At 41.5% G+C, this 12588-nt stretch overlaps 1 protein-coding gene across 3 annotated transcripts in view; it reads right to left on the bottom strand.

Moving 5' to 3' along the window:
• RNF144A (ring finger protein 144A) overlaps window positions 1-12588 on the bottom strand; it is a 731556-nt gene that overhangs the window by 484678 nt on the left and 234290 nt on the right. For all 3 annotated transcript variants that reach the window (XM_044070579.1, XM_044070569.1, XM_044070560.1), the window contains one exon: window positions 8542-8687. In XM_044070579.1, the coding sequence (XP_043926514.1) occupies window positions 8542-8676 (135 nt within the window). In that variant the 5' untranslated portion in view covers window positions 8677-8687. The remainder of the gene's footprint in view (window positions 1-8541; window positions 8688-12588) is intronic.

Genomic DNA, 12588 nt, shown 5'->3' with positions numbered 1-12588 from the left:
TTATTATTATTTATTTTGTTACCTGGAAATGTCCAACTGGGATAGATACCCTTTTTTCAGTGGAGGCCATTGAGAAAAGCTCCAATATTCGCATGCATACATACACATGAAATATACAGTACATTTCATTTTACATATTGCATATATTTTCATCTTGGTTACATATATATTTTTGCATACATAATTAGCTGTAACAGATTATTAAGGCTAACCTTGCACCATACGATTTGTGAGTATAGGAAAAAGTGAAAAGAGATAAGCTGCACATTTCCATAAGGTTGCAGCAGAAAGAAATATAAATAAAAACGAGAAGAAAAAGACTGACATTTGGGCTGAAATTAGTAAGTCATGCTACGATGATGAACAAGAATTAAGTCAGAGTAGGCAGTTACTAAATCTAATCCATTAAATTTTTACAATAGTAGAAGGGGAAAGTGTAACAATCACAATGTTGGGATTTAGTACAGACCAGCTATTGTTTTGTCAGAGGTACTGCAGCTTGTATTTTCTTACGGATTGGAAATTATCCGGGTGTAGAAAAAGAGCCAAGAGCCTTGCAGATGTGGTTTTGGTAGACTTTTAAAGCATTTGTTGTTTTCTGTAAGCTTCAACTCTAGTGGGATAGAGTTCCACAATTTTGAGACACAGTGAGGATACAGTGAGTTTCCAGCAGAGTTTTTTGAGTTACTTACAGCTAGAAGAGATTTGTTATTGATATGAAATGTTCTGTTGTTGCTGCATGGTAATAACATGCTTTTTAAAGAGGAGCAACTATCTGGCTTGTAGACAAGTTTGTGGGCAGTAGTGAATTGAGACTAGGTTACCTGATTTGGGAGTTCGTCAATTTTGGTCCTTTAAAGCTGTGCAGTGGTAGATTTTACAAGATGAATATGTGGTGAATCTTGATATTTTATTGTAGCAAGAATCAAGTTTGGACTTGACAATATTGTTGAGATTAGTGATGACATCTGATGCATACAACAGAGATTTGAGAAGACAGGTTGCTGAAATGGATTATCTTGCTGCTATGGATTATCTTATGGATACTGTAAGATACCGACTTGCACTATAAAGGGAATCTAGCTCTGGTATGCATTTTTGATAAGCTGGAGAAAAAAGTGCATGAAGTTTCATCAGTTTGTTCACTCTTGAACCAAACATGTGTACCATGTCATTTAGGAGAAAGTGGTGAGTGGAAGAGCCATAGTCTATCTATTATACACAAGTCTCTATTAGAAAAATAGACAGCCCTGAGGTGCAGGGAGATTCTTAAGAGCAGCAGAGATCGTGACCCACTAGAAAGTACAGTTGTGTACACTTACCACAAATGTAGATGTTAGAGTGTATTCACTGTTGCAGTCATTACATTTGGGTTATCTGCTTGCATTAGCCCTCAGTCGGCCTGATTATCAAAGTCTTGGGTCCTGCGTCAGTTGCGGTCTCATCTTCCGTGACGTCAGGTCATCAGGGGTATAAAGCATGCAGCCGACACCATTTCATCAGTTTTTCTTGCCCCAGATGTCAGGTGCCCCCCTTAATGGGAAGCAATTAAATGTGTGTGTGTGTGTGTGTGTGTGTGTGTGTGTGTGTGTGTGTGTGTGTGTGTGTGTGTGTGTGTATATATATATATATATATATAGGTAACCAGGACTGCAACAGTGAATACACGCTAACATCTACATTTATGGTAAGTGTACACAACTGTACTATGTTCTTCATGTTTCACTGTTGCAGTCATCACATTTGGGTAGATTCCCAAAGTTAAGTATGGGAGGAGGAATTTAGATAGCATTAGGACCAGCTGTAAGGCCCTACAGGATTGCAGTGGCAAAGACAGCTCTGGATTTAGAGAAAATTGGTAAATGGTAATGCTTGGTGAAAGTATGTACAGAACTCCAGGTAGCAGCTTCTAGGATGTCTCTGGTAGGGCCACCTCTGAGAAAGGCTGTTGTGGTAGATGCAGCTTTGGTTGAATGAGGTCTAATCCCCTGTGGGATAGATTTTCCATGGTGCTTATTGCAGAAATAAATGCAATTGCCTATCCATTTAGAAATGGTTTGCTTTGAAATAGCCTTCCCTTCTGCCCCTACAGCAAATGCCACCAGAAGTTGTTCAGATTTCCTTTGAGGTTTAGTCCTGTCCAAGTAATATCCAAGTTGTCTGTGCACATCTAAGGAGAGTGCAGTATCCATTCTCCTTTGTTCTGTGGATTAGAAAAGAAGGTTGGCAAACGAATGGACTGATTAAGAGCCACACCGGATACCACCTTGGGCATGAAAGGGGGATTGGTCCTGAGGGACACCATGTTCGAATGAAAGATGATGAAAGGCTCCACTGCCATAAGAGCCTGTAATTCAGATACCCTTCTTGCTGAAGTGATTGCTAAAAGGAAAACTGTTTTCCAAGAAAGTAATTTTAACTCTACAAAGTTAAGATCCCAGGCTGGAGTTGGGGCTCTCCTGGGTGGTCTTAAGTTTTTGGCCCCTCTGAAGAACTGCTTGAGCAGTGGGTAAGAAAAGAGGGGTGGTTCCATGTTGTAACGAGCTGAAATGGCTGAGGCATGAATTTTGATGGAGGAAAAGGAAAGGCACCTTGTGAAGCATCTCAGTTAAGTATTGAAGAATCTGGCGTAAATTGGGTGCTGCTGTGACCATCCCTTGAGTTTGGTTGCAGGCACAGAATCTTTTCCATTTTTCAGCATAACATTTTCTAGTACTAGGCCTCCTGGTCCCAGGCTGGATTTGGGGCTCTCCTGGGTGGTCTTAAGTTTTTGGCCCCTCTGAGGAACTGCTTGAGCAGTGGGTAAGAAAAGAGGGGTGGTTCCATGTTGTAACGAGCTGAAATGGCTGAGGCATGAATTTTGATGGAGGAAAAGGAAAGGCACCTTGTGAAGCATCTCAGTTAAGTATTGAAGAATCTGAGGTAAATTGGACGCTGCTGTGGCCATCCCTTGAGTTTGGTTGCAGGCACAGAATCTTTTCCATTTTTCAGCATAACATTTTCTAGTACTAGGCCTCCTTGCCTCCAGAATGACATCCAACACTTGTTTACTGAGGGATGGTAATGGAGAGATTAGGTAATTAGCCAGGCTGCCAGGTTCAGGGTTTGAAGGTGGGGGTGCAAAATCTGGCTCTCTTGCTGTGACAGCAGGGTAGGGGTCTGAGGCAGGTGCCATGGGGCTACCTGTGACACACTGCGCAAGAGGAGGTACTAGTGTTGGCGTGGCCAGTCTGGTGCAATCAGTATCATCCTTGGTTTGTCCTGTTTGATCTTTACTAGCACTTTGGAGAGGAGAGGCAGAAGAGGAAAGGCATAAACTGATTTTTCCAGCTGAAGGACAGAGCATTCACTTTCCAAGCTTGTTTGTGGGGAGTCCCTGTGCACAATTTGTCCAATTGGTAGTTCTGGGGGGAGGCAAACAGGTCTATATCTGGGCTCCCCCATTTGTTGATCAACATGTTGAAAGTCTTTGGTTCCAGTTTCCACTCGTGTGGGTCCATGAGATTTCTGCTTAGTTCGTCTGCCAGTGTATTTAGTTTTCCTGGCAGGAACTGAGCCTGTAGATGCACTTGGCAGCTCAAGGCTGTGTTCCACAGGGCCATGGCTAGTCTTCTGAGGGGGCAAGAATGGGTACCCCCCTGTTTATGTACCACATAATAGTGGTGTTGTCCGTCTTTACCATTAATTGTCCTCGAAGAATGTGGTCCTTGAAGGCTGTCAGAGCATTCTGTACAGCTATTTCTTTTTGACTGATATGCAGGTGCATTTGACTTGGGTTCCATTTACCCTGAATGCACTTCCCTGCCAGGTGAGCCCCCCATGCATAGACGGATGTGTCTGTTAGGGTTTGGGTGGCAAGGGGTAGAGTGAATGGTAGTCTCTTGTTTTGGTGGCAGGCCTCTGCCCACCAAAGAAATTCTAACCATAGGCAAGGTATGATAGGAATCATTGCTTCTAGGTCCTGAGAATGCTGACACCATAGGCTTTTTAGATACCATTGTAGTTTCCTCATATGCAGTCTTGCATATAAAATTAGTAAAATGCACGAGGCCATGAACCCCAAGGCTTGCAGTAGTTGCCTTGCAGATAGCAGGGTTTTTGTGGCCATTAGTTTGAAGTAAGTTGTCAAATGAATTTGTTTCTCTGGTGTGAGGAAAGCCATCTGGGAAGTTGTGTTCAATCTTGCTCCCAGGAATATAATTTATTGACAGGGTACCAGATGTGATTTCTTTTCGTTGACGGTGTACCCTCAGACATGTTAACTTTTGTACAAATGCCAGATGATTCAGAAGTAAGTCCTGGCCTTCTGCCTGAATTAGACAATCGTCCAGGTATGGGTATATTTGAATATTTCTTTGTCTGCAAAATGAAATGACTTGAGCTAGGCACTTTGTGAATATCCTGGGCACAGTAGATAAGCCAAAGGTCAGTGCAGAGAACTGACAGTGCATGTAGCCTGTTTTGAAGAGTAGGTATTTTCTGCAAGATTCCCTAATTGGGATGTGCAGGTGGGCTTCCTTTAAATCCAGTGTTGCCAACCAGGCATCTTTGCCTATCATGGGAAGCAACTGGTGAAGAGTTAGCATCTTGAATTTTGGAATTACCAAAAAGTTGTCTAGGATAGAAAGGTCCAGGATAGGATGCCACGAGTTGTCTTTTCTAGGTACCAGGAAAAGTCTTGAGTAGAAACCTTGTCCCTTTTTTTCTTCTGGTACAGTCTGAATAGCCTTTAAACGTAAGAGAGAGAGTACTTGCTTTTTAGCCTCTGCCCAATGATTTGGGGGTAGATCTGGCCAACCTTTTGGGGTTGGTAACGTGTGGAAGTGAAATCTGTATCCTTGGGAAACTATGTTTAAAACCCATTTGTCCTGGGTAATGGGTTCCCAGTTTTTTTTGCTTGCAGAGCAATCTTTCCCCATAAAGGAGCAGTCAGTTGACAAGTGCTTGGACGTTTTAAAGTTAAGTCATTGAGACAGCTTACCACAGGGGTGAGTCTTACTACTCCCTGATTTGGAAGTGGGAGCCCACCACTGCTTAGTCCTGTGCGTACCTTGGGACTGAAGCCTGGGTGTTCTGCTGGTTCTGGGTTTGAACTGAGAAGGCCTGAAGAGGCAGGAAAGGACCAATTTTTTGAGGGCCAATGCCTACTAAATCTTGAAGGCTGCACTTGTAAGAAATCTTCAACAGTTTGCATAGATTTAGCTTTTTCCTCCATATTTTTAAGAATTTCTTCTGCTTTGTTGCCAAACAGGCAGACCTGATTTAAGGGAACATCCAGCAATTTAGTTTTAACATGATCTGGCAAAGATTGCTCTTTAAGTCAAGCATGTCTTCTAAGTACAGACCCGGTGACACCAGCCCTGCAAGATGCCTCTAGTGAATCAAAACCACATTGCAAAGTATGCTTTCCAACCTTTTCAGCAGAATGCATTAAATCCTGTAAATCCTTATTTTCAGCAGAATCGGGAATCAACATAATTTTCTGTTTAAGCAATCTAATAATATGCTGCTGATACTTTGAAACTGGCAATTTAAGGCCCTGATGGCCAAGATTGCAGAGGTGTATACCTTCTTACCCCATCTATCCACGGCTCTGGAATCTCTATCAGAGGAGGTAGGATTTTTGGCAGTAGTAGCCTTAATGCCCTTGGGTCCCTGTGAAATGGTCTCAGGATCCGCAGTAGGATTTTTAAAAAGAAACTTGTGAGAATCAGGAACCCTGTAATATCTATCAGGTTTCCTGGGAGCAGGAGGTAAAGAGTCAGGGGCCAAGCTAGATTCCGAAAAGACATAGTCAACAATGCCCAGCACAGAAGGGATAGCTAAAGGCCTGTGTTGGGGCAGGAGTAAGAAATCTCTAAGCCTCTTTTTAGAATCAGAGTAATCCTGGCTTTCCCAGTGAAAATGCTCCCTAAGAGTATGCAAGGTTTCACCAAAAGAAAAATCCTCTAGGGGAGAAGCAGAGGGAGTAGAATCCTCATAGGTCGGAAAGGGTAAATCCTGGTCATCAGAGGAGACAGAAATTTCAGAATCCTGGTCAGAAGTATCATAAGCAAATTCAGTTCTAGGTCTCTTAGAGGGGGAAGGTTGGCTTCCCCTGATTAAAGTAATAAGGTCTTCAGCCATTCTTATTTGTTTTTTTAGGCATAGAGGCCTGACCATGCGGTCTGGGCGTCAGTTTCCTAGTCATGGTTCGAGTTTTAGACCTTGAAGAAGATTGTGTTGGTTTAATATGCAAGTCAGTAGGCCTGAATACACCCTCAGAAGCTGGTGCCTGCACAGCGACTCTGGACCCATTCAAGGTAGAGACATCCGCAGGTTCCACAGTTGGCATCTTACGGCATACTCCGGCAGACTCCAAATGGGTCCCAGTAGAGGCCTGCGAATCTGAAGTAGCGGGTATCAAGGTCTGCGAAAGCACCTCACTGAGTACCGGCGAACTGGCGACTAGCTTAGAAGTGTCGTCGGCAGCTTTGGACCTAGGTGGCCTGCCTCTGTCTTTATCTTTGTGTTTTTTTGGAATGTCGGTAGTCGGGTGGCTTACCGAAGACATATCTGGATAATTGAACCAAGTACCAAAATATTTAGAAGCAAAAATATACAGACGACGAATAGCTTGTGGTTTAAATAAGGCACAAAACCGACAGCGAGGTACGTCGCGGTCAGGGCCTAGGCAAGAAATACAGTACGAATGAAAATCTTTATGAGGTATTTGCTTTCCACAAGAAATACAATTATCAACTTTTACTGACATTGGTTTAGAGCAAGAAAAAGTTTCCCCAACAGAATACTTAGCTTTACTTGAGGACTTCAGCTCTGAAACTCGAAAATGAAAATTTCAGGTGTCGGCCGACCTGCACTTGCGAACTGCTTCTGCTTCGGGCACCGCACTGCAAGAAAGACTGATGTAATGGTGTCGGCTGCATGCTTTATACCCCTGACGACCTGACGTCATGGAAGATGAGACAGCAACCAATGCAGGACCCAAGACTTTGATAATCAGGCCGACCGAGAGCTACTGCAAGGAGATAACCCAAACGTGATGACTGCAACAGTGAAACATGAAAAACATCAGTCCTTCAGTGGCCACAAGATTTTGTCTGGCCTCTTTGGGACAGGAGCCATCAAACTGGGGTTGTACTGTACATTTTCTATGACAAACAACCATTTTGTAAGCAAGAAGATTCACCAAAGAGGGAAAGCAGAAGGCTGCAGCAAAGATAAGTTCCAACTCATTGTGGTATCATGGGGCAGCTTAGCTTTTGTCCAGATGAGCTCCAGTATCTCCTTAGATTTGAGGGTGTTGGAGAGAAGGATGGGAGAATCCACCTTCTAGTGAAAGTCCATATCTGGTTGGACATTGCAGTTCTAGGCAGAAGGCAAATACAAGATGGAGGGGGAACCAAAAATCCAAATTCTATGACTACTTCCTGCTGAGAATCTCCAGTCTGTCTGCTTTAGCCTTAAAAGGGGTGGACAACAGCAAGTACTACATGTCTCAAAATTACAGCTTGAATCATGACAGAGTAGGCTTACACAGGAAAGTGTGCACAGTCAAAGCTGTAATAAGCACTGGCCTGAAACCCAAAGCTAAGGCCACCAACCCTGAGGGAATGATGTTAAATGTTAACTGACTGGAGAAACTGTTCACTGACGTCCAGGTTCAATAAGATAGCACAGACTCTTGAGGCCAAAGCAGCCATCAACAGCACAGCTGAGCGTGGTGGCCTTGACATCAATCATCACAAGGCTGACTCAGGGATGGAATGCATGTACCTGAAGAAAACTGGATCAAAGACATACTGACTGATCAACTCTCAATATTAACGGGTGCACCAGCCCCAAGACAGTCTTCGGAATCATACACACCTACTACAAACTCCTACACGGGAGTCATCAAAATAAAGGGTATCAACACACTACTGAGCCACAGATAACACTAGCAAAAAAGGATCAACAGATGGCCTTTATGGCACTGGAGATTTTAAGTGTTTCTCTCTCATGAGATTTTTCTTAGCATCTATGTTAAGATCATATATTTATGATGGGAAACATCTTCATAACCCTTTGCATTATGTGTATCATTAACTATCTGTGTGTTGCTGTACACTGGTTAAGAAAATCACCGTTATGAATGTGAATTAAAAAAGGATATGGTTAATATTTGGTCTAATGAAATCTTCAATTATAATGTCATAAATCTGTAATTTATAAAAAGACTACAGAAAAAATTGTTAAAGATACTGTTCTGAAGATACCCTGACAAGCAAAACCAGTTTGAAATCTGGTGATATGTTACATAAATAAATGATCAAAAGTGATGCTCGCTGTAGTAGTTTCTTCGAGTTTGATGAACATGCATAACTCCAATACTTAGCAGGCTCAAGCAAATTAGAAAGGAAATACCCAACCACAGATCTGTTAAGGATGGCCCTTGATGGAAAATCTGTACATTTTTCAATTACATGTGCAGCACTGTACTTTCTGGTCTATCACGTGGCTCATAAATGTACAAAAAGAACTTGTAAGAAGCATACCAACCAGTTTGCAGAAGACACAGTGGCACTGTGTTAATGTTGTCATCTGGTCCTGTGGATATTCGCCGAGACAGAGCTTACAGGACACCATGGGGTCAGCAGCTAAATCCCAAGTAGGCATATAGTTTACAGTACTCATTTTGAAGTAATCTAAAATACAAACATCAACAGTTTATATCATCACAAGAAAGAAAGTGCAAACTGATAGCTCAGTCAAAAATTGTGTCAACATTTTGATATACTAATTTTGTAGTACAAGGACTTACAACAAACTATACACAAGTTTCTACAGAACATTCACAGCCTGAAAGCCCAGAAACAGGAAACATTTCACATGGCTAGTAGCAGATCTCTAGCTTCCTGTAGCTAACTGTACATCTGTGATTTCCTGTAGCTCTTAACAATAAACCAGGCAATTAATCACATAATCATGCTCTTGTTTTTAATGTTTATGGCTGCAGAACTTGAATCTGGTATAATGAATTAAATGAGAACAATTTTAAGCTAAAAATATGCATTTGGTAATGTATACTAACTATAATGTGTGGGTGATGTTAAACCCTTTCAAACACATCAGTCTGCAACCACTGCACTGCTGTATGTTTGAGTTTAGTAATCAATAGTGTCATTTCTCAGCTATCCCCTAATACATGTCACATCAGTACATATGCATATTACAATTAGTCTGAACAGCTCTATCAAAAGCTCATGTGATGCAAACTACTGAAGCCCCAAGCCCACTACAGTGCTCCTCCAATAAATGTTGCTAAATTTTATAGAACAGGAGGGAACAAAACACAAAGCAGCAGTACATCATCATCACCATTAACACCCAAAAGGGAAAGAAAGCAACAGTGGCAAGTCTACACAAAGTACACACCTTATACAGTGACATTAAAAAGCAAAACAGACATTGTACTTTGAGAATTGTATAATTTAACTTTACAGGGGCAATGTGGATTTCTATCAAAAGGAACTAATTCCAAGCAATGGGGGCATACCAAGACAAACAGAATTGAGATAATAAAATATAATAATGGTTGGAGATAAACAACATGAAGACACTCCTGTGCAACAAAACCCCTGATAATCACAAGCCCACAGGACACAGAGCTGTACTGATAGTTCACCACCTCTAACAACCTGGCTTCCCAAATTAGACTTGCTGCCATATCCTCCTAATATTCTTTTTGGATTACATATCTTTAAACCTTGTCCTGTTAGCTCCATAAACTGTCAAAGATCTAGAGAATCCCCCATAACGTTGCTAAACTCAAGACTGTATCCTGTGGTTAAAAGAAGAGGTACCAGACTATCACTTTTTGTCACACTAGGGATGGTGTCCTGTTGATATTACTGAACAGCTTTAATTATTATTCACTGTACAACACTTTCACACGAATAATGACAGACTGGTAAATGGGCAACTGCATAAAGGACTGCAATAATATTCACTCAGAAAGTAAAGAAAACAGACATTTCTTAAAATAGTAAAAATAAGAGCTGAAAAAATGTTCCGTGTCCAAATAGCAAGCACACTAAATTCCCACTCTCCAGATATATTCCAAACTAACAGGCATATAAAAGACTAACCAAATGCTGCAAACAAACTTTGGAATCTCAAATCAAGGGAGTCAAATCCATTGACAAATGCAAAAATATGGGCTGACAAAATCCTTAACCAATTTAAAATATTTTATACTATTATCCAAGAAATGGTAGAAGTATTTTCCAAAGGAACAATATTCAAAATATACTCATTGAAGATGGAGCAGAATACCGTTGGGCCCTTTGTTAAAAAATGCTGAGTACATTTTTAACCATTGTTATAAAACTCAAATTTAGTCTCATCCTAGCAAACCATAATCCAAATGAAGCTCAACTTATGGTCAAAACAATTTCAAAAGTAGTTATGTCATATGTATTGTTAAGGTCAAAGCTTTCTACTTCTCCCTTACATATGGTGGACAGGGATGAATCTTGACTCTGACCCAGTTGACCTGTGCAAAACTAGTGGTATGGGCACTGGAGGAATGGGAGTGAGTGGCCAATGCCAGTCCTGAACTCTCAATCCTTCCAGGAATGCAGGTACATCACTCATTTGGGGTGGTCGGGGCTAACAAGCCTCCTATGTGGTGATGTGCTACACCAGAGGGCGACATGCATGAGAGAACTAGTGTGCCTTCTGCAAGCAGCTATAGAAGAGCTCACAAGGAGGAGTTTGGTGAGGGGAGGGGCTGATCCCAGATGCACGGACAATGTCATCCACTCTTAGTTTGTTCATCTCTCATCCTCGAAAACCAAATTTGCTGTACAGCTCTCAACTTCATGGGATAAATGGGTCAAGGAAAAGACATGAAGGGTAGAGTCAGATGGTCAGTGTAAGCATCAAGGAACTTCAAACAAGTCTTAGCTCAAGACACTTCATAATTTTTAAAACAAATATAACTCTAGAACCATCCCATTCTCCTTGACATGCATCTACCCCCAGCTCATTTACCACTGCCATGATTACACAGTGAAACCTCAACATAACTACAACCTCATTTATTCAAATACAACCATGTCCAACATTTAGAAACCTACTACTGTCAAACCTTTACTAAAACAAAAAAACATACTTTCTTCCCACTAGCAACCCATCTCAATCATATCAACCTTTTGCAAAGTATTTATAGAAAAAATTTCATCTCTCATATGTCAGCAACAACCTAGTATTACACAAACATGAATTCTGGTCCAGAAGGAGCACTTCCACAACCCTCTGATCTCTCACAAATGACATTTTTATGAAGATGGACAAAGGTATGTTATTAAGGAGCTACTTTCACTGACGTTCCTTGATGCCTACACTGACCATCTGGCTCTACCCCTCCACATCTTTCCCTTGAGACGTTCATCCCATGAAGATAATCTGAAGTTGGTATGGTCAACCATTCACCACTGTTAGACCACCTTACTGAAATAGATGGCAGCACTGATGCCATCCTCTGGTTCCACGGCTATCTCATTAAAAACCTCTTCACTGTTACTTCACTCATCCCTCTTCCACCTCGGTTTCCATTAATGATGTCTCACACGGATCCATTTTTGCCCCACCCCACTCATGTTTTCTACATTGCTCTCTACATTGACATTGGTAACCTTGCCCTATTACTTTAACTCTCAAACCTTTCTCTCTGTGCCCTACAATGTGACCTTCAGAAAGACTTCCACCTCCTTATTCAATGAACAAATAAAAACCTTATATTCAACTCAAAGTTATTTAAAAAAAAAACATTCTATATGTGACCAAAACAAAACTTGGTCGAATATTTAATTCTCTAACAACCCCACACTACTACATCACTAGAAAATGTCCTCTTAATAGATAGCCACTTTGTTTCAATACACACCTGGACAACAGACAAAAAAGGATAACTCCCACCTTTTTGGGCTCCAAAAATCACCCATTTTCTTTCTCACACCTCTAGGTCAGCCAGAAGTAAAGATATCCCACTCGCACAATTTTGAACACGGTCTCCTGTTGGACACCATCACATCCAAAAACACAACAGCCACACAGTCCATCTCAAATGAAATGTGCTAATTTATCAACCTATCTCCTAGAGACATGTACCACTGTTTAATCTTAGAAAAAGCTAAATGTCTTTTAGTCTAGTAAACAGATCATCTGTTCCATGGCTCACAACTGTTCAAACTTCTGCATGAGCACACACATCTCCCCTACAACTCATAGGTTCAGAGGTAGGCACTAGGCTATCAGCCCAAGGGCATAAGTAACCCTAACCAACAAGGTTCCCTGGCTTGCCCACCCAAGAAGGTTAATTTCCTGTGCCCCTGTTAAGCAGAGCCACAGAGGTGATCCCTGGGGTGCATTTCCTACTTCTCGTCCACTCATCAAGATTTTCCTTGAAGAGTGCTAATGAAGAACTTTGCTTGACATAGATGGGTAGCTTGTTCCAGAGTATAGGAAGCCTCTGGGACAGGAATCGATACATTCAGCATGGCCTGTTTATTGTGGTGACAAGGTTTAGGTTCCTAGAGTGTG

This window comes from Protopterus annectens, chromosome 1.part0 (assembly GCF_019279795.1).
Source record: "Protopterus annectens isolate FY-2018-M chromosome 1.part0, PAN1.0, whole genome shotgun sequence".
Lineage (NCBI taxonomy): Eukaryota > Metazoa > Chordata > Ceratodontiformes > Protopteridae > Protopterus > Protopterus annectens.
This window is presented reverse-complemented; position numbering and strand designations above follow the sequence as displayed.